Source organism: Sciurus carolinensis, chromosome 10 (genome assembly GCF_902686445.1).
Source record: "Sciurus carolinensis chromosome 10, mSciCar1.2, whole genome shotgun sequence".
Classification (NCBI taxonomy): domain Eukaryota; kingdom Metazoa; phylum Chordata; class Mammalia; order Rodentia; family Sciuridae; genus Sciurus; species Sciurus carolinensis.
In genome coordinates, this window is record NC_062222.1 from 101,071,817 (window position 1) to 101,095,941 (window position 24,125).

General features: G+C 34.6%; 1 protein-coding gene across 2 annotated transcripts in view; it reads right to left on the minus strand.

The window, feature by feature from the left end:
* Positions 1 to 1,420: 1,420 nt before the first annotated feature.
* Positions 1,421 to 24,125, minus strand: part of Slain2 (SLAIN motif family member 2) — a 62,784-nt gene continuing 40,079 nt past the window's right edge. Inside the window, exons 7-9 of one of the 2 annotated variants that reach the window (XM_047566513.1) lie at positions 20,242 to 20,319; positions 5,494 to 5,812; positions 1,421 to 4,163 (exon numbers count right to left, since the gene is read on the minus strand). In XM_047566513.1, the coding sequence (XP_047422469.1) occupies positions 4,097 to 4,163; positions 5,494 to 5,812; positions 20,242 to 20,319 (464 nt within the window). In that variant the 3' untranslated portion in view covers positions 1,421 to 4,096. The remainder of the gene's footprint in view (positions 4,164 to 5,493; positions 5,813 to 20,241; positions 20,320 to 24,125) is intronic. The other variant, XM_047566514.1, reaches the window with a different exon arrangement.

The window sequence follows — 24,125 nt, forward strand, 5'->3', positions numbered from 1 at the left end:
TTTGTGCCTGCTGACCAATCATTCCCAATCCTTCCTTCCTCTTTGGTACTGGGGATTGAACCCAAGGGTGCTTTACCACTAAGCCACATCCCCAGCCCTTTGTATTTTGAGTCAGGGTCTCATCAGGTTGCTTAGGGTCTTGCTAAGTTGCTGAGGCTGGCCTGGAACTTGCGATCCTCCTGTGTCAGCCTCCCAAGTCACTGGGATTATAGGCTTGCATCACCGCACCTGGTTATCCTTCTTGTTTGTAAAGAGAAAACATTAAGTATTGGTTTGAAATTGGCATGTTTAAAGTGAGTTGTAGTCAATAAGGCTGGAGCGTGAAATCCATTCCATTTTCAGACTGCTAACCAGAGGGCCATTGAGCTCACCCAGACTTCTATTTAGGATCATTTGAAATATATTAGTGGTTGCAAATTAGCTTTGCACTCAACCTTTTACTCCCTCCCACCAGTCCAGTTACTTTCTCTAAAAAATTTCTAACATTTATTCTGCTTTTGTAACTCAAAGTAAACTCTGACAATGGCAAATATTTCACAAAACCTCTTTATGAGCTTTCCTGCTACACTGAATATATAGTAAGTTTAGGTAAACTTCTAATTCATTGACTCGTGTATACTGAAGTTTGATTATGATTAAATGGTTCAAGTTTTTTGGTTGGCTTGGAGAAAAATTCAAACATAAGGGTGTCAGTTTTGTTTCACAGAGACTGTAAAATGAGACACTGCAAATACTTCCCCTAAGGCAACATGTAGAAACTCCTTAAATAGTGTACAAGTCTTAGTTTTTCCACCCATAAAAAAAAAAAAAATGCATGTATTTATTTCGTTTGAAAATGCATTAATTTTCCCTCTTGGAAACACTTAGTTTTTTTTTGTTTGTTTGTTTATTTTATATATGCTAGATTTTCCTAACTAGACACCAATTCATAGCATGTGAAAAAGTTCCAAGAAAACCGATTTGGAGTAAACTACAAATTTACTCCAAACAATCCACATATGAAATAACTAGGACAGAGAGAATATGACATAATTCAATGCCAAGAAGACTAAGACTGAAAGGGAAATAAGATTGGGGTTGTGTATTTAAAAAAACCAACTGAGAAATTTATTAAAATCAGTTGTAGGCATTTGGGGGAAGAAGAAATCTTACCATATCCAGAAATTAATAAAACACTTGAAAAACAAATATAAATTTAATAATAAACATTATGGTCAGGCTGTTTATTAAGGAGGCAACCACACATACAAGTTCGGCTATAGAAATGTTTGCAAATCAAATTTCATGTGATCTAAAAGGACCATGCGTAATGTCAAAAATGGACACCTGTACAGTCAATAGAAAGTCAATTTTAACATACATAGTCTAGATCATCCTAGAGTTATACAAACATCTGGGGCCACATATCTCATTTTCTTTCAAAAAAACTTTTTTTTTTTTTTTTTATAAAAGTGATGTTTTGAGATAATTTTAAAAAGTATCTGACAATTATGAATGGTCCCCAGTTTTACAAAATGTGATTTCCAGGGTATGAAAACTGAAAAAAGTCAACTCTTCAGAGAGCGCTTAATATTATACAAACAAGTTTTGTAGAAAAATGATCCAGCAAATGCTTGAGTTAAGAATATTTATATTTTTCCAATTCTTTACACTTTTATTAACACACTTACAAAAAATAACATTCAAACACTGAGAAAATTAAATAACTTTGGAAGCAGAGTTCATAGCTTTCTGCTTACATATAAATGACAATTCTGGGCTGTTGGCACAAAATAACATTCATAAAACCCTTACTACTATATATCAAACATAAGTTAAAATCATAGGCACTAGTTTATCAAATCCACATTTCTTCTGTAAGACTAACCACAGTAAATCCTTAGATTTTCCCAAACAGAAAAACTGGCAATACACAAAGGCTTTCTAGTAAAAAGGCAATTTTTTTTTCTCTTTAGGAAACTAAAAGCCAATAATCTGTGGTAGTACAACAGCAGGTAAAATTATACTTTCCCAAACTTAGATCCAAAATATGTTTTTAACAAGTGATGAAATAGTTTAATTAAAAAAAAATAGACATTTTTTCTGATGCAGCCATTTAAAAACAAAGTTAAATAACCTGAATATTCCTTTTGAAACTGATTATCTAACTAAAAAGGTATAGGATGTTTCATAACAGGGTTAAAATTCCTTTTAATTATTAGATTGCAGCATATACTTTTTTTGAAATGTTGCACTGAAAATGGAGACCTGTTTTGTTTTTTATGGATGTTATTTTAAAATGAGACAATGGCTAATTCTTTATTTACTTAGATTTACATGAGATAACCCCCCTCACCAAAGCAGATGCTTTATTTTCCTCTGAAAAAGCAACATTTTTCAGTTCATTATCATGTAGAATTCTGGCATCATTCTTTCCAGACCCACCCCATCACCTTGAAATTCAAGGATATAATTTCTTCCTTGCAAAGTACACCAAAATACACCGTACTGGCAGTTTAAATCTGCAGCTGCTTGCACTAACCCAATGCCTCCCTAATGGTTAAGCCAATAAAAACGACCCCAGGTGTCAGTCAGCAAAATGGGAGTTTTGGTTTTACCATTCTTTTACCCTATCAACCGCGATGCTTTTCTGCATATTGTCTTCCACTTCTCTCTCAATTTCTTTTGCCAACTTACAGAATGTCTTTGATTAACAGAAAATGAAGTTTAAATCTCTAAAATCTTTTAGGTGACCCAACTGCCAATATTTTAAGTACTTAAAAACAGACCTCATGTCAGAAATGCGAAGTCTGCTACAGAAGAAATAATAATCTGATAAAACAAAAACAGGTGATTTCAAGGATGGTATATAAGAGCCATTAGAGAGCAAGTATTTATTTAACAGGTTAGAGTCAGATATAGTAGCTTTGTTACCAAAAATGCAAAAATTGATGTAAGGCAGAATTTAAGTCAAAAGGGACAGTATTTTCAAAAGATTTTATACAGTTACTCAGTATAAAGTGAATCAACCTAAGTAGGATTTAGCGGCTATATTTTCCTACCACATAATAGACTGTTATGCCACTTAATAGCAACAATTCAACTGTCATCACAGAGACTTTGTAGGTTAAATGCATAGATTTTTACCCCCCTCTCTCTCACTGTATGGTTTTGTTCCAGGTTGTAATAAGCACTGAGGTGGTGTTTATCAAGAATAAAGACACGCACTTGTTCTTTCCCATCATGGAAACCTGCCAATCTAGAAATGAGAACTCTTAATTCTGTGACAGATAACAGCATGTGAAGAAGTTGGCTTCAGTAGCAAAGGCCATCTTCCTGAGCCAGGAACTATAAAGTTTAGAAAGATTGTACAACTGATATTGAGCCCTTTTGGCAATCAAAACAAACACATGTAAGTCCAATGTGTCAATGCAACATGATGGATGCACACTGTAACACTATCTGGTGGTGGTGATATGAGCTGTGTCCAAAATTTAAGAATAAATAATTTTTCCAATGAATCTGAAAAAATAATTCGTAGGTTCTTTTAAGTGTAGGTACCATATTTTAATCTCTAGCCTGGGTTTCCTCCTCCCATTCTCCTTCCAACCCCAAATCTTAACCTCATTTTATGGAGAAGTGAATCACTTTAGATAATTAGTCAGAATATTAGTTCTCATAAACACAAATATTTATTGATACCATTTATACAGTAAATTAGGTTGAATGTGAAGTTTTAGATAGCCTAAATTCACCATTTTCTTGTGCACAAAGGTACTCTCTCATTTACAAATGGGCATTTCTCTTTGGCATCCATTAGGTATTTGCCCAGATATTGGCCTTTGTCAAATATTAAAAAATCAACCGAGGTTCTAGTAAACAAAACCAAAAGTGATTCCATGTAGAGTGATTGTATGATTACCAAACACATCAGATGTTAAATGTCATTAAAGTGCTGCTTGATCATCTCTGTCGGTTTGTGCTAATAAGACAGAGAGGGCTGGGATTTTATAAATCCCAAGAGTCTTATCTGAACAGTCTGCATATAAAAGTTGTTTTTAGCTTGGTGAAGGGGTATCCATGAAGCCGTGGACCTCTGCATTCTTGTCTTTGCTGGTCAATAACAGCCATCTTTCCAACTGTCATCTTTCATGCTACCATAGGTTTTAGGAGCTGGCAAGGATCTGAAATAAAGCAATTTTATAATGATTTGTGTGTCTTCACAAACACTACCACACTATCTCTCACATGTATTATTTTTCAGGTGGCATTTCTTTCAGAAAACTACTAAGTCCAAAGCTCTACATAGCTATTTGTACAACCTTCCTTTATTCAGCCTTTTAATAACTTTCAAGTTTCACGGTGACTTCTCCAGTCCCCTTGTCAACACAGTTACTCACGTAAGGGAAAGATTGTCTCACCTTTTCTACCACATGGATAACCAACTTATTGTTTTGAGAGGTAGAATGATGAGTGTGATGTGAGAGGCTTTGTGTCACCATCACTGAAGATGCAGTAAGGGATATTGGCTAAAAGGGCTTTGAAGTCAGACATACTTGGAACTAAAGGCCTCATAATTTGTGTGGTTGCAGGCAAATTATTTAATCTCATTAGATTTCAATATCTTCCTCTAAAAAACAGGAATAATAAGAGCACCTATTCATTATTATGAATATTAACCAAAGTAAAAGTTATTTAGCACAGTGCAGGGAGTGCAAAAAGCCACTGCACTTTACTACTGAATTTGGAAAACTGTTTACATTAAAAATAAGGAAGTACATGTAATCCAGTTTAACTACTTAGGGAATAAAAGCACTTTTATAAGCAAATAAATATTTGAAGTTTAATTATAGTTGACACCCAAATTTATTGATGGTGACAATTCCATTTTTGAACGGTAAAAATTAAGAGTCATGGTTCCCAACCTGGTTGGGATGAGAATCACCTGAAGAATCACCTGAAATGTTTGTTTATATGTTAAACAAACATATAAACCAAAGAAACAACACATACACAGATTCTGGGCCCCGTGTCTGATCAACTAAGTTAGACTCTGTGGGGGAAAATTTAGGCCTTTACATTTTTAAAAAATTCCACAGATAATTCTGAATTGTGCCCGGGTTTGAAAACTGTACCAGGCTTATAAATTCTACTAAGATTTGGCAGCTCTAAGTTTTATCTCAAATATCACTCAAGAGTCTATCACATTTTTATCATCTTTATTAAACATCATTATATTCAAATGATCAAATATCACAATGAAATTGAAATGATTTTTTTTTTTCCTAGGAGATTTTTTGAACATATTAGACATCTGGATAAATTTAATCTGTACCAAACTAGTATCATTTCCAAATGAGGATTTCTTCAGAAAAATGCAGTAATGTTTCATTTAAATTGTACTAAGATGTTAGTGGGAACGTACTATGGTTCTCCATGTTCACTATCAAATGTAGAAGCTAATTTCAGTCTGCTCAGTTTCTTATGCTCAGGAATGCTGAAACAGTCACTTACCTGCGAACAGGCTGTGCAAGTTTGCTGCGAGGCACTGGTATACCCCCAGCAGAAGGGGCACTGGGTCTGGGCAATCCACTTCTCATTGCGGTTGTCCCTGCAGGTCTCGTTAGAGTGGTGCTGTTGATATTGCTGGGAGGATTTGCTGGGACTGTGTTTTGAACCATAGGAGGCCCAGGTGAGGAGGTGGTTTGTGTGAACTGTGTTGTTTCTTGGCTACCAGAAGAACCAGAGCCATGGTTACTAAATGCTTTCACTGGTTGCCGAAGAGCCAAAGGAGATGGTGCTACAGGGGAGCGGAATTTGCCTGGAGAAGGTACTGTAAAACGGTAAAGAGAAACCAATGATTTGAGTGGAAACCAAGTGTAAGTGAAAACACTGCTTTATATTACAACGGATGATTGGGTACTAGTACATCTGTATTCATGAAACTTCACTCTAATAGACATGTAAGGAATAAAGAATATTTCTGGGTCATTAAAAGGAAAAAAGATAACTGGTTCCAAATAACCAAGTCCTCATTCGGAAGGTTACAAATGTCCTTAAAAAATGTTTTCACAGCTTGGAACCCACAATTTTGGAAGACAAATGGCACTATAGGATTCTTAACTGTAGCAACTAACTAGGGTCACATCAGAACATTTTAGAAGTGGGGGTGGGCAGGGCTATCAGATTATTGTCTAGAATTTGAAACTCATTTCTCTCCCTAGAGAAACACTCATGTAAACAAATATATCTGTTGGTTGTAACTCCAAAGTCTGGTATCAAAATATAACTAAAAATTTAGGAATTAAGAATTAAAAAGAAAAAAAATCCCCTATTGCTGTGCATTGCAAAGCAAGGAACTTACAAATCTAGGGGCTTATAAAGAGGTCTATGATGTCACAGAATAAAGATGGTATATTTTTCTGGAATGTCAATTTTACTAAATAAAACATTTATATAAAAACAAATACTGATACACAAAAGAATAAAATGTATAATGTGCATTGATTTCTAAGTCAAAACAAGACTTCAAAATAAATTTTACTGTTGCAGTGGGTTGCTCTGCAATGTAAGTTCAGACTTCCTGGGGTATACGTTCATCCTTCTCTGCTTGCTTTATGTTTGGATAACTCACTTCTGAGAGGGCACCAGTTCTAGTTTCCTCACATGCCCAAAGGAGGCTACACACAATATAACATGCTTTACCTAATGAAGAATTCTGGGGTAGGGAATCAGAATGAGGGAGAGAGGGCAGCAGAGGGAAAAGGGATCAGAGGTAGAAAGATAACTACTCTCACTTGACCTCCATTAGTTCGAGTAGTATATGAGTAGAGGGAAAGCCTGGACCATAAAGATAGATTATTCTACACATTTTCATTTTCCTCACTTCTACCAATTGATCTGTAGGCCAAAAGTGGCAGTAAGGTCTACCACAATGATGTCAGGACAGGGATGAGTCTGGACACTAATTTCATCTGGTCTTTGGGAGAGAGGATGAGACTTCGCTTCAAAACTTCAAAATAGGGGGTTGGGGAGATAGCTCAGTTGGTAGAGTGCTTGCCTTGCAAGCACAAGGTACTGGGTTCAAACCCCAGCACCACAAAAACAAACAAAAAACTTCAAAATAGGAAAAATTCACCTCCTACTTCCCTTTCAATAGTTTTTTGTTTATAGCCCTCTTCCCTCCTAGCTAGGAGCCTGTCCTCATTCTGACTAAAGTTCCAAATGTTAGCACCATTGTGCTGAATATAAACTGGACCTCATTGCTTGATATACTCAAATTATCTCTGTTTGGCTCCAAGACCCTTACAACCATGATTCTCAAACTTGTCTGTGCATCAGCATCCTTAAGAGCTTTTAAAAAATATATATGGGAGCTCAGATACCACTTTCACAAAAATAAGTCTGAAATGGAATATTTAAATTCCACATTATATTCCATACGTATTTAAATGTATGTATTTAAAAACTAGGATTTTCTAGTCAACATAAAGAAATGGGAAAGGAACTTATTCTCCTGCTAAAAACACCTACAGAACTGGACAAAATATACTAAAGACTTAAAATACTGGACAACAGGGGGTGTAAGAACATGATCTCTGCAAGAAGGAAAACAAATAAGACAGAGTTCTATGGTCTACCTGGCCATTCCCCTCCACTCTCTACTTCCCACCTGGAAGACATTATCTGGGCTGTAGATCAGAGAGGAGTATCCTACTGTTAGTTTTTTGTGACTGTGACCAAAATTCCTAACAAGAACAATTTAGAGGAGGAAAAGTTTGTTTTGGGCTCATCAATTCAGAAGTTCAGTGCATAGTTGGTCAGTTCATTGCTCTGGGCCTGAAGCAAGACAGAAAAGCTGGTGAAGGAAAACTGCTCAGCTTATGGTAGTCGAGAAGCAGAGAGAAAGTGAGTGAGCAATGAGCCAGGGACAAAACATAATCTTACAGGGCATGCCCCCAGTGAACTACTTCCTCCAGTCATACCCCACCTGTCTACAATTACCACTCAGTAGTTCATTTGAATTACTGAAGGATTAATCCACTGATGAGGTTACAGTTTTCATAATCCAATTATTTAACTTCTGAACATTCCTGCATGGGGATTGTGCTTTCAAAACATGAGCTTTTTAAGCACATTTCTAGGTCCAAGCCACAACACCCACACAGATTGAAGCTCTTTTGTAGAGAAGACAAAAACCAGAATTTGAGAGGCATAGTACCTCAGAGCGGAAGATGAATAGAAGACCTCCAGAACTTAGCTCAGAAGTCTGCTTGAATCTTTGGCTGAATCGAATACTACGCTGGATAAGTATAGAGTTAAAGCTCTGTCAGACTGGGCAAGAAAAGACTGAAGCACTGTAAATTGAACAGTTGCTAAAGCCCATACAAAACTCCACATTTGAGTTTCAACCTGCTATAGTAGCGAGTCCTTGCCAAACATCTAGGAGATATTCCAAAAGGGTTAGGCCTTAACAGGGGGAATAAAGTAGCTCTTGAATAAAGGCTACTCTAACAAAGTTAAAAAAAAAAAAAAAACAAGCCTCTAAAGCAGAGTTTAGCAAATTATTGCTGATGGGCAAGTCAACTGTTCTTGTAAACAAAGTTTATTAGAATACAGCAACACCCATTTTAAAAATATATTGTCTATTGGTACTTTCAAGCTATTTTGGTAGAGTTCAGCAGTTGTTACAAAGACCATACAGCCCGCAAGTCTAAAATATTTATTATATGGCCCTTAAGAAAACATTCATTGATCTCTGCTAGAAAAGGTCAAACTGATCCACTAATAATGTGATTACTTGCCATAACAAAATCACACTATTTAAAAGAAGACAAATCTATTACAGAATAATGTAAAATTCTACAATGTCCACTATTCAATAAATAACTACTAAATATAAGCAAAAAAACAATAACACCAGGAGAAAAATTAGTTAATAAAAACAGATCAAGAAGTGATAGGAATGCCTAATTAGCAAGCAAGGACTCTAAAAGAACTATTGGATATGCTCAATGATATAAAAACAATAAACAATGAGAAAAATAAGAGATTTTTTTTAAAAAGAAGTGGATGGAATCTTTAAAGATGAATACATCTAAAATGCTAAATTCACTGGATGGAAGGGAATTAATACAGGTCAGATGCTGCAGAAGAGTTGGCACCTGAAGACATAACAATAAGAATGATCTAGCCAGGTGCAGTAGCACAGGCCTATAATTCCAGCTCAGGAGGGAGGTTGTGGCAGGAGCATTTTAAGTTTGAGGCTAGCCTGGACAATTTAGCAAGACCTTGTCTCAAAATAAAGTTCAAAAAACTAAAAGCACTAATCATTTTACTTCTGAACATTTCTGTATTATCTAACAGGAACATTTGGGGGATACCACATACCTAAACTGTAACAATGCAAAAAAAAAAAAAAAAAAAAAAAAAAAAAAAAAAAGAACTGGGGATATAGCTCAATGGTAAAGTGCTTGCCTAATATGTGTAAGGCCCTGGGTTCAATCCCCAGTATTGGACAGGCGTGGGTAGGGTGAGGGAGGAATGATCTAAACTAAAGCACGTGTATGTGTGTATCTCATAAAACAAAAGGACAAAGTTTCAGTGACCTATGGACCAGTATAATGTAGTCTAATATATGTAACTGAGTCCTAGATTTGGGGTGCATGTAATGAGTGGAACAGGGAAAAAAAAAAAATTGAAGGAACGATGCCTTAAGTTTCCAATTAGATGAAAACTATAAATCACATATCTAAGCAGCACAAAAGAAACTCCAAGTAGGGTAAAACAAAAAAGGAGGAAAACCCACATGAAAGAACTTCATGATCAAATTTCTGAAAGCAAATAATATATTCAAAAAAATTATAAAGACCTCCTTCAAAAATAAAGAGGAAGAAAAGATAAAGATAAAATATCAAACTTCTCAACAGAAATGATATAAGCCAAGAAACAATGGAATATAATCAAAGTACTTAAAAGTCTGTCAGTCTAAGAGTTCTACAATCAAAAAATTCTCTTTTCAAACTAAATACAAAGATTTTAAAAGACAACAAACCAACCCTGAGATTTTGTTGCCAGTAGTTTTTCACTAAAAGAAATGTTAAAAGAAATTCTTTATGTATAAAGTAAATGATACCAAATGCTAACTGTGATCTGTACAAAGCAATAAACAGTGACAGGAGTAGTTAATATGTTAGGAAATATAAAAGGCCTTTAAATAATCTCTTTTCTGTGTATACATATGATAGGCAAACACTCTACCACTAAGCTTTACACCCTGTGGCAGGGTACTGAGGATTTAATTGGGATTTAACCCAGGGGCAATTTACCACTAAGCTACATCCTCAGACCTTTGTATTTTTTGAGACAGAGTTTTACCAAGTTGCTTAGGGCCTTCCTAAGTTGCTGAGGCTGGACTTGGCCAGACTCCAATCTTGGCCTCCTGAGCTGCTGGAATAACAGGTATGTACCACCATGCCTGACTTATTTTTATGTTTTGCTAAGAGACTATTTAAAAAATGGCAAAAACATATTCTGGGGTTTCAAACACATATAAAATGAAAATAAATGACAAAGTGGCACAAAGAACAGGGTAGAATGGAAGAATACTGCTGTAAGGTTCTTACATGGTACAAGAAGTAGCATATTACCTGAAGATGAACTGTATAAGTTAGATATGCACACATCCTTAAGTAACCACTTAAAAAAATAGAAAATTAGCCAACAGCAAAAATAAAATGAAATACTAAAAAGTACTCAATAAAAAAAGACAACAAGAAAGGGGAAGTAGGAGGGAAAATCTGAATGGACAGAGAAAACAAATGGAGAGATAGTAGATTCAAAACCAACCATGTTGGCAACTGTATTAAATAATAATTTATTTAATTATTTTATTTTATTATTATTATCTAGAGTGAACAATAATCACTCTAGAAGGCAGAGATTGTCAGTCTGGATACAAAACGAACTAAGAACCATTGAAGGAAATAGAAGCATTTTCATCTTTATTATTGTACTTTTGGTTATGCAGATACTTTTGACAATATAAATGTTTATGTCCTCTATAAATCTGGTCAGAAATCACTTTTGATTTTGATGGGTTAGTTAAGTAGTCTACGGAGGATAGAGTACTGGGTACACACAAGTGGTTCAAAGTAACAGACTAAAATGAAATGCTAAATGATAAAATAAACTGATTTATGAATGTTAGTCAGCCTTTTTGTTGTGTTGTGACCAAATGCCTGACAAGAACAACTTAAAGAAGGAAAAGTTTATTTTGGGCTCAGAGTTTCAGAGGTTCAGTCCTTGGTCAGCAGGCTCCAACTGCTCTGGGTCCAAGATGAGGCAGAATATCATGGTGTAAGGATATGGCAAAGGAAAACTGCTCAGTTCATGGTAGCCAGAGAGTGAGCACACACATGCACACAAGCAGCCAGGGCCAAAACACAATACCTAAGGGCCTCAAGTGACCTGCTTCCTCTAGTCATGCCCCATCTGCCTATAGTTGCCATCCAGTAATTCATTCAAATTATTAATCTATCATATGGATTAACCCACTGATGAGGTTATATCTCTCATAATCTAATCATTTTACTTCTGAACATTTTTGTATTGTCTAACAGGAACATTTGTAACAATGCAATGTTACAAACTGTAACAATGCAATTAGTGTTTTGTGCCTTGGTCTAATAATATAATATTGTGTGAAATGACAAGAAGAAAAGTGCTCAATCATGCTATATTTTCCATGATTTTGCTTTATCTCAGACTGCTATTAATAGGTTCCAAGAAGCTTGTCTGAATTACTCTACACATTTGCTATTATAAATGACAGACATTCTATTGTTAAGAGATTTCAGTAATTAAAATGGGAAACAGAGACTTAAGTTATTTTCCTTCTCAAAATTATGTTCCTTAGGATCACATTATGGTTTTGTGCTCTTACAGATTGTTGGTCTTAAGCTGACTATAGTTTAAGGGATGCCTTCTAAATACAGGTAGGTACTGTTTTCCTCAACCCTGTTGTCTAACCTATGACAAATCTGAACTATATACTACGTAAATGGCTAATAAGCAAATTACAAACAAATTGTACAAATCTTAGTGCTGGTGTTATAATCTCTTCAGAATACTCGTAATGATGTAAAAGTTTAAAAAAATTTGCAAGCATTAAGTGTCAATCAAAACTGAAGATGAAATACTAATGAATGTTGAATTCCCATGCTTTAGGTGTACTTCCTTTTAAAATTTTCAGCTTCCTGCTATTTTTGCTGTAATTATTTCATTTAAATTTCCTTCACACTAACTTCTTTTGTGTGACTGAAATAAAAGTTGCAGTGTGTGTGTGTCTACATCAAGAGTCAACTACATGTAAAAAGAGACATTTTAGATACAAAGATGGAGGTTAAAAGTGAAAGGATAGAAAAAGATGCACCATACCAGCACTGATCATGAAGAAGCTGGAATGTCTACAGTAATTTTTATCAGAAAAACATTACCACTAGGAATAGACTTTATAATATTAAAGGAGTCAATTCAGAAAAATGATCAATCTTAAATATGTATATATCCCAAAACAGGTAACAATAAATACATGAAGCAATCTGACATAAATGAAAAGTTGGGGGAAAGGTCCAAAATTGGAGTTGAGTAATTCAACACCTCTTTCCCAGTAACTGATCAAACAAATAGATTGATAATCAGAAAGGACATAGACATGAAAACTATGAATCAAGTTGCCCTGACATTTATAGAATACTCTGTCAAATAATATATGATTTTCAAGTATAAGTAGCACATTTACTACATTAGGCCATACCTGTTGGTATGGAAAAGTCCTAAATATTTGGAAATTGAAAAATGCTGTTTTAAATGACACAGGTTCATGAAGAAATCATCAGGGAAATTACAAAATATTCTGGACTGAATGAAAATGAAAACATAATTTGGGGGTTGATGAAAAGCAGTGCTCAATTTATAGCTTTTAATATATTTTTATTAGAAAAGAAGTCTAAAATCAGTGAGGTAATCTACTTTAAGAAGTGAATAACAGTAAATTTAGCCCAAACTTAATAGAAAGAAGGAAATTATAAAAATAAAAGCAAACATCAACAAACTATAGGAAAAAAAAAAAAAGGAGAAAATGGGTAGATCAAAATGGTCCTTAAAAAAAAAAATGGTTCTCAAAATGTCAACAAAACTGATAAAATTCTAGCAAGATCAATGAGGGGAGAGGAAGATTGTATACTACCAGGATCAGGAAAGAAAGAAATGTCACTGCAGATTTTACAGACATTGAAAAAATAAGGAAGTACTCAATAAATTCATGTGTCTTCCTAGAAGATAATTAAAAAAAATTTTTTTTAGTTGTTGATGGACTTAATGTCTTTATTTATTTATGTGGTGCTGAGAATCAAACCCAGTGCCTCATATGTGCTAGGAAAGTGCTCTACCACTGGGCCACAACTCCAACCTCAAGATAAAAATTTTAAAATTTTAATCTCAAGTTGCTTCCCTACTAAAATATCTTAAATAGTTGGGGAAGAAACATCAATGTTATACGAAACTTCTTCAGATTACAGAGGAGGATACACAGTCCTAAGTCGCTGTTATCAGGTCAGCAATGCCCTGATATCAAACAGAAACCCTTAGTAAATGTTAGAAAATCAAATCTGAAAACACACAAAAAGTCTCCATCATGCCCAAGTAACTTTTATCCCAGAGAAATTAGGTTGGTTAAATGCCTACTAGATTGGTTAAATATAATTCCAACCTATGAGGTTGGTTAAATACAAGATTAGTAATAATGCAATTTCAGACATTAACAGACTAATCAATGATGAGCATATCAATGATGAAGAAAAGCCAAAATTTAATAAGCACTGATGATTAAAAAAAAAAAACTATAAACATGCTAGGAATAGAAGGGTTTTTAAAATGAAATAAAGGAAAACTATGAAAAAACTAAATATATCAACATATGTAATGGTAAAGTCAGAAAGGATGTAGACATGAACACTATAAATTAAGGTACCCTGGTAAAGACTGAATGATTTCATCCTACATGGAGAAGGCAGCAAAGATGTCTGTTCTTACCACATTGTAGTGAAATGCTTAGCCAGTACTACATGTCCCTGTGTCTTTCAAAAGGCACATGTGTTGAAATGGAAGAAGTGCCTATACTTGCAGATGACATGATTATGTACTTAAGACAATCCAAAGAAATATCAGACATAATAGGTGAGTTTAGCAAGACATCAAGATATAAGGGTAAAAACAATACTACTTATAATACAGCATGAAATATAGCTTAGGCATACATTTAACAAAGTATATTCTAGATCTATATATTTGAAACTATAAAACGCTGTTAAGGGAAATTAAAGTCAATTTTTAAAAGAGAGCTATGTACAGTTCAGGAATCATAAGAAACAACATTGTTGGAATACCAATTATCCCCAAATTTATATATATGTTCAATGAAATCCCAATTCAAGCCCCAATAGGGTTTTCAATTTTTGTAAATGGCAAATACTGACAAGCTGATTCTAACATTTATGTGGAAATGTAAAGGACCTAGTATAGGCAGAATAACTTTGAAAAAAGCATGAAGCTTAAGGATATATACTACCAGACTTGTAAACATTATAAAGTTATAGTAATTAAGAGTGTTTGCTGGGCTGGGGAGATAGCTCGGCTGGTAGAGTGCTTGCCTTGCAAGCACAAGGCCCTGAGTATCGTCGATCCCCAGTACCGCAAAAAAAAAAGAGTGTTTGTTATGGGTAGACCTACAAATCACTGGAACAAAATAAGAGTCATAAATCACCTGCATGTATATGGCCAATAAATTTTGAACGAAGGGGTGAGAATACTTGGAACAGTAGTCTTCTTAATAAATGGTACAGAACTGAGTAGGCATACAAGAAAAAGTGAATCTCATCCCTATTTCATAGCATATACAAAAATTAACTCAGTGCATCACAGGCATAAATGTAAAACATAAAACTATAAAAAATTAGTTGAAACATAGAATAAGATCTTAATGAGTTTGTTGTGTTAGGCAAAGATTTATTAGGCAGGGTACTAACCATAAAAAGAACAGTTATATACTGGACCTCATCAAAACGAACAAGAGAAGTAACCACTAAGAAAATGAAAAGATAAGTCATAGATTTGGAGGAAATACTTGCAAAACATGCTCTGATGTGTGATGTATTAAAAAGGCACAGAACTATTACAATTTAACAAGAAAAATTGATAAAAAAAATTGGCAAGAGTCCAACTGCTATTTCATAAGGGAAAATATATTAATATTTGAGAATAAAAAGATACTGAACACCGTTAATCATTAAGAAAATGTATATTAAAACCAGGGTAAGCTATCTACAATAGTCTGAATGCATTCCCCAAAATTCATGTATTGTAAACAAACCCTAAGTAACACCTTTGGGGGTGACACAGGTCACAAGGGCTCTTCCCTCATGAGTGGATTAATGTTGCTATAAAAAAGGCTTATGGGAGTGGGCTCTCTCTCTTCTGCCATGTAAGGACAAAGAGCTCCTGTCTGCCTTCTACCATGTGAAGGTTCACATGAAGATTTCAGCACCCTGAAATCTTCTCGGTCTTCAGAACAGTGAGAGAATAAATTTCCATTTACTATAAATTACCCAGTCTCAGGTATTGTTGTTATAGTAATAGGAAATGGACCAAGATAATACATACCACTCCATATCTACTAAGAATTGCTAAAATAAAAGACTCACATGAGAAGTGTTTTTGAATACTTAGAGAAAAAGGAATTCTCAAACATTGCTGGTAAGAATGTAAAATGGTATAGCCGCTTTGGAAAAAATAGCCTGACAGTTTATAAAATATGCTTACAAAAGGATCGAGTGATTTCATGCCAAAGAAAATGAAAACATGTCCACTCAATGAAAGCACACATCCGCCCAAAGATTTGTATACAACTTATTAATAATGGCCCCAAACTGAACAAAGCTCAAATATTCATCAGGTGAATGGATAAACAAACTGTGGTATATCCATACAACATATACCACTCAACAATAAAAAGGAATAAATTACTGATATGCATTAGGGTGACACTCAAAAAAAATTAGGCTGAGTAACATAAGTGCCAGACACATCCTAGAGGATTCCATTTAGGTAAAAATGGGATTCTAAATAATGGTTGAGTAACTCCCAGGAAGGCAAGAAAAAGAAAACAAGAAAAATTAAAAACAGAATAGAAAACAACAAATAAAATGGCAGATATAAGTGGTAACATCAATAACTGCATGAAATGTAAATGGTATTCATATATCAATTAAAAGAGATTTGCAGAGTGGATTAAAACCCATAACTTCACACTGTTCATAAGAAACTTTATGTATAACACAAAGGGAGGCTAAAAGTATAGAACATTCTCTTACATAAATAAGGAAAAGCTATATTAAGTAGATCAGATAATTACAAAAACTGAAAAGATGAAGACGGATTACACATAATGATATAAAGTTCAACTACCAAGAAGACAAACAATCCTAAATGTGTATGTACTAAACAGCAGAGCAGTAAATATGTGAAGAAAAAATTGACAGAACTGAATGGAGAAGTAGGCAAATCCATTTCTTCATCCTCATCTTGACAATTCACAGAATCTTGACAATTTCACAGGCAGGAAATTAGTAAGGATACGTAAGGACTCAGGGATACCATCAACCACAGGAGCAAACAGACATATGATCTAATCAGTACTCCACTCAACAACAGCACACTACATGCACATTCTTTTCAAGTGCCTAAAGAATGTATATCTAGGGCTGGGGAGATAGCTCAGCTGGTAGAGTGCTTGCCTTGCAAGCACAAGGCCCTGAGTTTGATCCCCAGTACCGGAGGGGGGAAAAAAAAAAAAGTGTATATCTAGACCATATGCTGGGCCACAAAGCAAATATCAACAATTTAAAAAGAACTCAAGATATAAGAAGTATATTCTTTGATCATAATAGAAGTAAATCAGACAATAACAAAAAGGTAACAAAAAATCTTAAAATACTTGGAAATTAAATAATACATTTCTTATTACACTACATGGAATGAAATAAAAATAAAATATAACATATCAAAATTGTGGGACACAATTAGGAAGAAGAAAAGTTGTTTTTTTTTTTTTTGGTGGTACTGGGGATCAAACTCAGGGCCTTGTGCTTGCAAGGCAAGCACTCTACAAGCTGAGCTATCTCCCCAGCCCGAAAAGTTTTAAGTCAATAATCTAAGCTCCTACTTCAAGAACCTAGAAAATGAAGAGTAAAATAAATCCAAAGAAAGAAGAAAATAATAAGGTCAGAAATCAATGAAACTGAATATAGAAAAATAAAGGAATGAAGCAGTTTACAAATATAACAAATAAAATTTACATAAAGTCTCCTACTTGGGTTGAGGTTGTAGCTCAGTGGTATAGCGCTTGCCTAGCATGTTTATGAGGCACTGGGTTCGATCCTCATCACCACATAGAAATAAATAAATGTAGGGTGTCCATCTGTAACTACTCTTTAATTATGATACAGTAATCTCTTATCTGTTTTAGATACCATACCTACTTTACGGCTCATTTTGGTGGGGGTTGGGGAAGTGCTGGGGATGGAACCCAGTGTCTTCCACATAATAGCAAGCACTCTACCCCTGAGCTGCATGCTCAGCCAGCTCCTACTCAAAGTTAAAGAAGTACTAAGAAATATCTAAGAAAAGAAGCCTAAGGTTCTCAAATAATTCCATAAAGACCCTGTTTAAAAAATTTTACACATTTATGGGGATAAATGTGTTCAGTTGGTAGAGAGCTTGCCTCGCATGCACAAGGTCCTGGGTTCAATCTCCAGTACCACAAAAACAAAACAAAACAAAAAAAAGTGATGTTTTGATTCGTATATACATAGTGTAATGATTATACCCTTCACCTCACACATTTATTATTTCTTTGTTGTGAGAGCATTTTAAAAAAACTTTGTCTCTAGCTATCTTGAAATATATAGTACATTATTGTTAACTATAGTCACCCTCCTGGGCAACAGACCACCAGAATTTATTCTTCCTATCTACTTGTAACGTTGTACTACTAAAAATCTTACTGTCTTCCCTTTCTCTCCCCACTTTTCAGTCTCAGGTTAGTCTGATCCACCTCTAGGAGATCAAACCCTCATATGAGATCATCTATGCCTGGCTCATCATGCTTCGCATGTCCTCCAGGTTCATCTATGTTGTCACAAATGACAGGATTTAATCCTTTACAGTAGCTGAAGTATTCCATATGCCATATTTAAAAATGCAATCATCTGTTGTTGAACATTTAGGTTGATTCTAAATCTTGGCTGTTGTGAATAGCGCTGCAATAAACATAGCAGTGATGTCTCTCTGACATACTGATTTCACTTTCTTTGAAAATATACCCACAGTGGTGGGATTGCTGAATCCTAAAATCTTTTTAGTTTTTTTCCCTTTAATACCTACTTCTAATATTTCTAGTGATAGGAATATATTGCTGACTTGAGTCTTCAGTTTTAAACTTTATCTACTGGCTTTCTCAGAGATTAAATGAGATCTAAATTTCTTGCTGTTCCTCAGCTCCACTGTCTGACTCTCTTTCTGCCAACAGCTATAAACATAACTGTTGGTTCAATCTGATTTCAGTGTTTATATTATTATGACTATGTAAATATTATTGATCACTTTTAGATAATACCAAGGTACTCTTTTTATAAAGATTCCTAAGAGGGTATCTTCTCCATCAAAAGAACATAATCTATACAGTCTATTATTTCTGTCATTATACCAAAAGATAACCATTTTGGAGAACTATGGTAAACTTTTTTTTTTTTGGTACTGGGTAAACCCAGAGGTTCTTTTTTTTTTTTTTTTTTTTGCGGTGCTGGGGATCGAACCCAGGGCCTTGTACTTGCGAGGCAAGCACTCTACCAGCTGAGTTATCTCCCCAGCCCCCCCCCTTTTTTTTTCTTAACTTTTAAATTTAGTTTTGTATGTGGTGCTGAGGATGGAACCCAGTGCCTCACACATGCTAGGCAAGCACTCCACCACTGAGTCACAATCCCAGCCCAATCCAGGGGCTTTTAATCAAGATGTGCTTGAACCACATCTCCAGTTCTTTTTTATTTACTTTTTTGAGACAGGGTCTCACTAAGTTGTGGAGGCTGGCCTCCAACTTGCTATACTTCTGACTCAGTACCCTGAGTTGCTGGGATTATAGGCATGCACCACTGCACCCAGATATAGTAAATTTCTGATATTTAATACACAAATATTCACACATCCTACATTTCTATTTGACTATTCTCTTCCCTTCAGATTCTATTCTCTAAAACTAATTTTTAAAATTATACTCAATCCACTAAATCATTGCTGTAACACTTCAAGTAATTAATCTACTAAATAGATTATAATACGTCTGTAACCATATTAACCAAGACTTTTTTCAACAAATCAAATCTCAAACTTCTTCCATAATTTTTTTATTTTTATTTATTTATTTTTTTAGTGCTCATACCCCTTATTTAGCTTTGCTATTTATTGAGTTCTAAGGCTATCAGGAAACCCACATGTCTGGATAGGGGAAATATTTTTCCTCATTGTCTATTTTTGTTATGTCTCATTTTCTCTGAGATTTCCATTCATTCTTATTTCTGCTGATCAACACAATAGTATAGTTTTCTCCCAATTCTACTTCCTTCTACCTTTCCCTACTCTAAGCTCCTGGAACTAATTCCATAGTTTTGATGTACTACTTTCTTTAATACTTAGCTCTTAAAAAAACCACTACTCTATACACAATCCAAACGTATCAACTAATCACAACAACTTGTGTTTTAACTTCAATCAGTTTCTAAAGCATGTATCCTCATTTCATTCCACAGGTAAGTAAACTCAAAAATCAATGTCTGAGGAAAAAGCATTACCATACAGAATGTCTGACATCTATCTGACACTTTAAAGCACCTTTTATTAGTTCACTCACATTAAATTAAAACAATGACAATGATTTTAGGTTGGTAAGAAAAATGATAAATTTTCTATCATTTTTCCTTTCAGAAAAGCAATCCAATACATACCTTTGTAGAAAATAAGCTTCTTCTGGGTTTATCCACAAGACAGATAATCAATCCACATTATTTTATTATTAAGGAAAAAAAAGAATAAAATGTGCCTTATGGACATCACTGGCTCAGTGATTTAAACTTAGTAAGAGGTTGTAGTTACCTCTTTTTGTAGATGAAGTTTGAAGCAACTGTTTGGTTTTGAGGGAAGTACGAGGCAAATTTTTCAGCCTTTGCGAAGCTGTTGAAAAATAAGGAACTGTAATATTTGCCTTGAAGTATAAGATAAAGACTATAGCTTCTGTAAACTTGACTATTTTAATACAAACTTTAAAATTTATCAAGGAACAGAAACCATAAGGTGAAATGTTAGAATCCTACAAAGCAGAGGAATTTTAAGGTGATGCTTAGTGCATTAAGTTGGAAAAGAAAAGGGATGGAAATCTTAGTGTATGGTGCAAACTTTCAGAATAGTTTCTTGTAGATGAAATAAATATCGAATATATCAATGTGTCAAAATAACAAAGAGAAAACAAACCACCAGCAAACATGCTACAGGATGCAAAGAATACAAAGATATAAGTGATGAACATAAGCACACAGTATAGAATAAAATATTGCAGTACTTGTTCAATGCAAAAAAGCGCATTTTGGCAAAGCAGTTATTGTTAGATGAACTGCCCTAAAATGAAACAACGATCTCCATACTCAAAAAGGAGAAGAAAACTCAGAACCAGGCAAATTTTCAGGAAGTCACAATCTGGTGGCTTTAATATGTTCACCATCATCTTGTTATAAAGTCCAAGTAATTTGTACCTCAGACTCTAGACAGAACCATGTACATATGCAGAGGTAGAGGTAGATGTGTGTACATGTGTGTGTGTTGGTGTGGCTTCAGAGGTTTGGATGAGATGGAGCATTTGACTTCTAATATCACTGAGGAACACTAAACTTGTTTCAAAGTTCTATTAACTACACTGAAACTCTAAATTGGTACATAAGATACAGTCCAGGGCCATCTAGAGTTAAAGTGGCTCCAATTATTCCAATATCCAATTATCAGAGTCCTGCACCGATCAGTACAGTCACCTATTTAAGTGGCTCTGAAATGTCCTTCTATTGATTAGACAGACTTATATACTTTTAGAATTTATGTGCAAACCAAGACAAAAAAGAGAACCAACTTCTACAAGTTTGAGTTAGGGTATAAATAATCATTGGGGTGACAAGGGATCCTTGATATATTATTAGAGAGAATAAAAGGAAGAGTTTGTCTTTCCTCTATTGCTTAGCTTCATCAAAACTAAAAATGTTTATTCACAGATAATAAACTTTTTTAAAGAAATGCTTTTGATTTCCAATTTTACAACACTCTAAACATTACTGTAGCTAAATGATGTTTGATGCCAACTCAAATTCTGACAGGCAGACTAGCAAAAATTTCTACTCATTTTTTAGAAGATCAAATTTTTAATGAGTTACCTTATATCTATCCCACAAAAATATAGAATGCTATCATCATTGAATGTCCTATTTATTTACATATTTTCAATCAGTTTTATTTTCACCCATCCATCCATCCATCCACCCATCCATCCATCCCTGCATTTATGCAAAAAGGAGAGTATCTGCTTTATTTCAGGTACTGTTTTGGGTACAATGGATTCAGCAGCCAACTAGATGGACAATAGTTTTTACTTTTATGGAATATTCTAGAAAAGGAGAGACAGACAATAAACAAAGTTGCAAAATATAAGGCCTTCAAGATAATGACAGTTGCTACGGAGGAAAATTAAGGAGGAAAGGGGGACAAGAATAGGAGATTTAAGTTGCAACTATAAATAGAGTGATTGAGAGATTTCCCTAAGATGACATTTACAAAAAGATCTGAAGGAAGAGAAGGAGTGAGCCATGTGGATATCTGGAGAAAGCATTCCAGACTCAGGAAAAAGCAATTGTAAAGAATACTGAGATTGGAACATACACAGTATGTTTGAAGAACAGAAAGGAGGCTCAGTTGTAAATGAGTGCAAAGGAAACCAACTGAACATATTCTGGCAAACTTCAAAGTTTATCAGCCATTAAAAATTTTTAATAGGGCTTAGTATCAAATGCCACTTGTAATAACTCTTTGGAAAGATCCTGTTTGAATAGGTACAGTGACTTCAATGGACTTTTTTTTTTTTTTTTTTAATCTCTTACGTTTCATGGTGACATCACAACAACAGTATCTATATACAAAGGAAAACTGTCCACCAGGAATTTGAAGAATCAGATTATATATAGGATCAGGCATTAAACTGTAAATTTGCCTGATAGAGAATAAAATGAGTCATTTTCATAAGATACCACATAATTGCATTTTAATCAAATAACAAAACTAAGTTTTTATCTGATTTATCATTGTTAATTCGATCAATTTTCTAAAGACAAAATTTTTTTAAAAAACTTTTTTTTTTTTTTTTTAAAGTTCTGGGAACTGAACCCAGGAGAATTCTACCACTCAGTTACATCCTAGCCCTTATTTTGAGAAAGGATCTTGCTAAGTTGTGCATGCTAGCCTTGAACTTGTGATTTTCCTTCCTCAGCCTCTGGAATTCTGGGATTACAGGTGTGTGCCACGGTGCCTGGCACAAAATCATTTTTTAAATGATGAAGTGTCCTAGTTTAAGTGAAACTCCAGATCTTCCTAAAATAATAGTTTAATGCTAGCTATCTGCAAATATTTATGGCTTACAGATTTCCTTGTTTTCTCATTTTTTAAAATACAATTTCAAATTAGCAAGACCCCTGTGAGAAGCAAGGATGCTCTATCAAAACAATTCCCTGCCCCCTTTTTTTGATGGGTAATGGGGACTGAGCCCAGGGATGCTCCACCACTGAGCTACATTCCCAGTCTGAGGGTCCTCGAACTTGCAATCCTCCTGCCTCAGTCTCCCAAGTAGCTGGGATTACATGAATATATCACTACACGTGGCTAACAATTATTCTTTGATGCTACCATTATTTAGGTTAATGTCTTCTTCTACAAATCAACTCCTCTGAAAACTTCCATTTCTGGGAAACATTTAGCATCATTTTCAAGTCATTCTAGCTCAAAAATGTCTTATTTTATTTATACACCTCCTGTAGTTTCTTAGGTCTATACATTTCTTTATATCCCCCCCCCCCCCGCACTGCACCCTACATACTTTCATCATCCTATTTTTGGATTAGAACAGTGTCCTTTGAGGTCTCCCTATATCTAGTCCTTTTCACTCAATTTACATATATCGAGGGAGTGAACTAGAAGTTCCCAGCAGGTGCGGGCAATAAGCACGTGTATCATCAGAATTCAGAAACAAAATAAAACCAGCTGCTTCTGTTTTCTACTCTCATGCTCCAGCATGATATCAAAGTCAGTGAGAAAAAACACTTCCCTAGGGGTGGGGGGAATGGTTTATTGGTCCAAGTTATAAATAATAGCTATATTAGCTATAAGAACTACTGCATTTTAATAACATTATATGACTTTTAAATTGTCACATTTTATTAGTCATCCTTTAATAAACTTTGTATTTCATGTTCAAGTTAACGAGGAGAACTCTCAGTAACAGTCTGGGTTCAGTTACCCATTACTCTTAAGAGTAATTTCATAGTAATTTGAAATCATTCAAACTTACTTCAACAGTGTGTGCCTCCAACCCTGTGGTATACTATATTACTATATATAAATACATCAGAAACAATGATGATACACAGAATGTAAAATCAATGAAAGAGAATGTGAGTTACCTCAATCCTATCATTACATGTGACTTTGAGCTTGTGTTTAAGATTTTTAATCTGTGAAGACTTTAAAAAATTATTAGACTAGATCTACTTGTCTCCCTGCACCTCCTCCCCCCAAAAGGCTTGGACGGTATGGCACTTTATAAAATGTGATTTTGTGATTCTCTATTCAACTTATCTTTACACTGAAGATTTTCCCTATTTATATACCAATTGCTATGTTTGTTGAGCCACAATAGTCAAAGATTAGTTCTGAAGAAATTATTGACTTTGTTT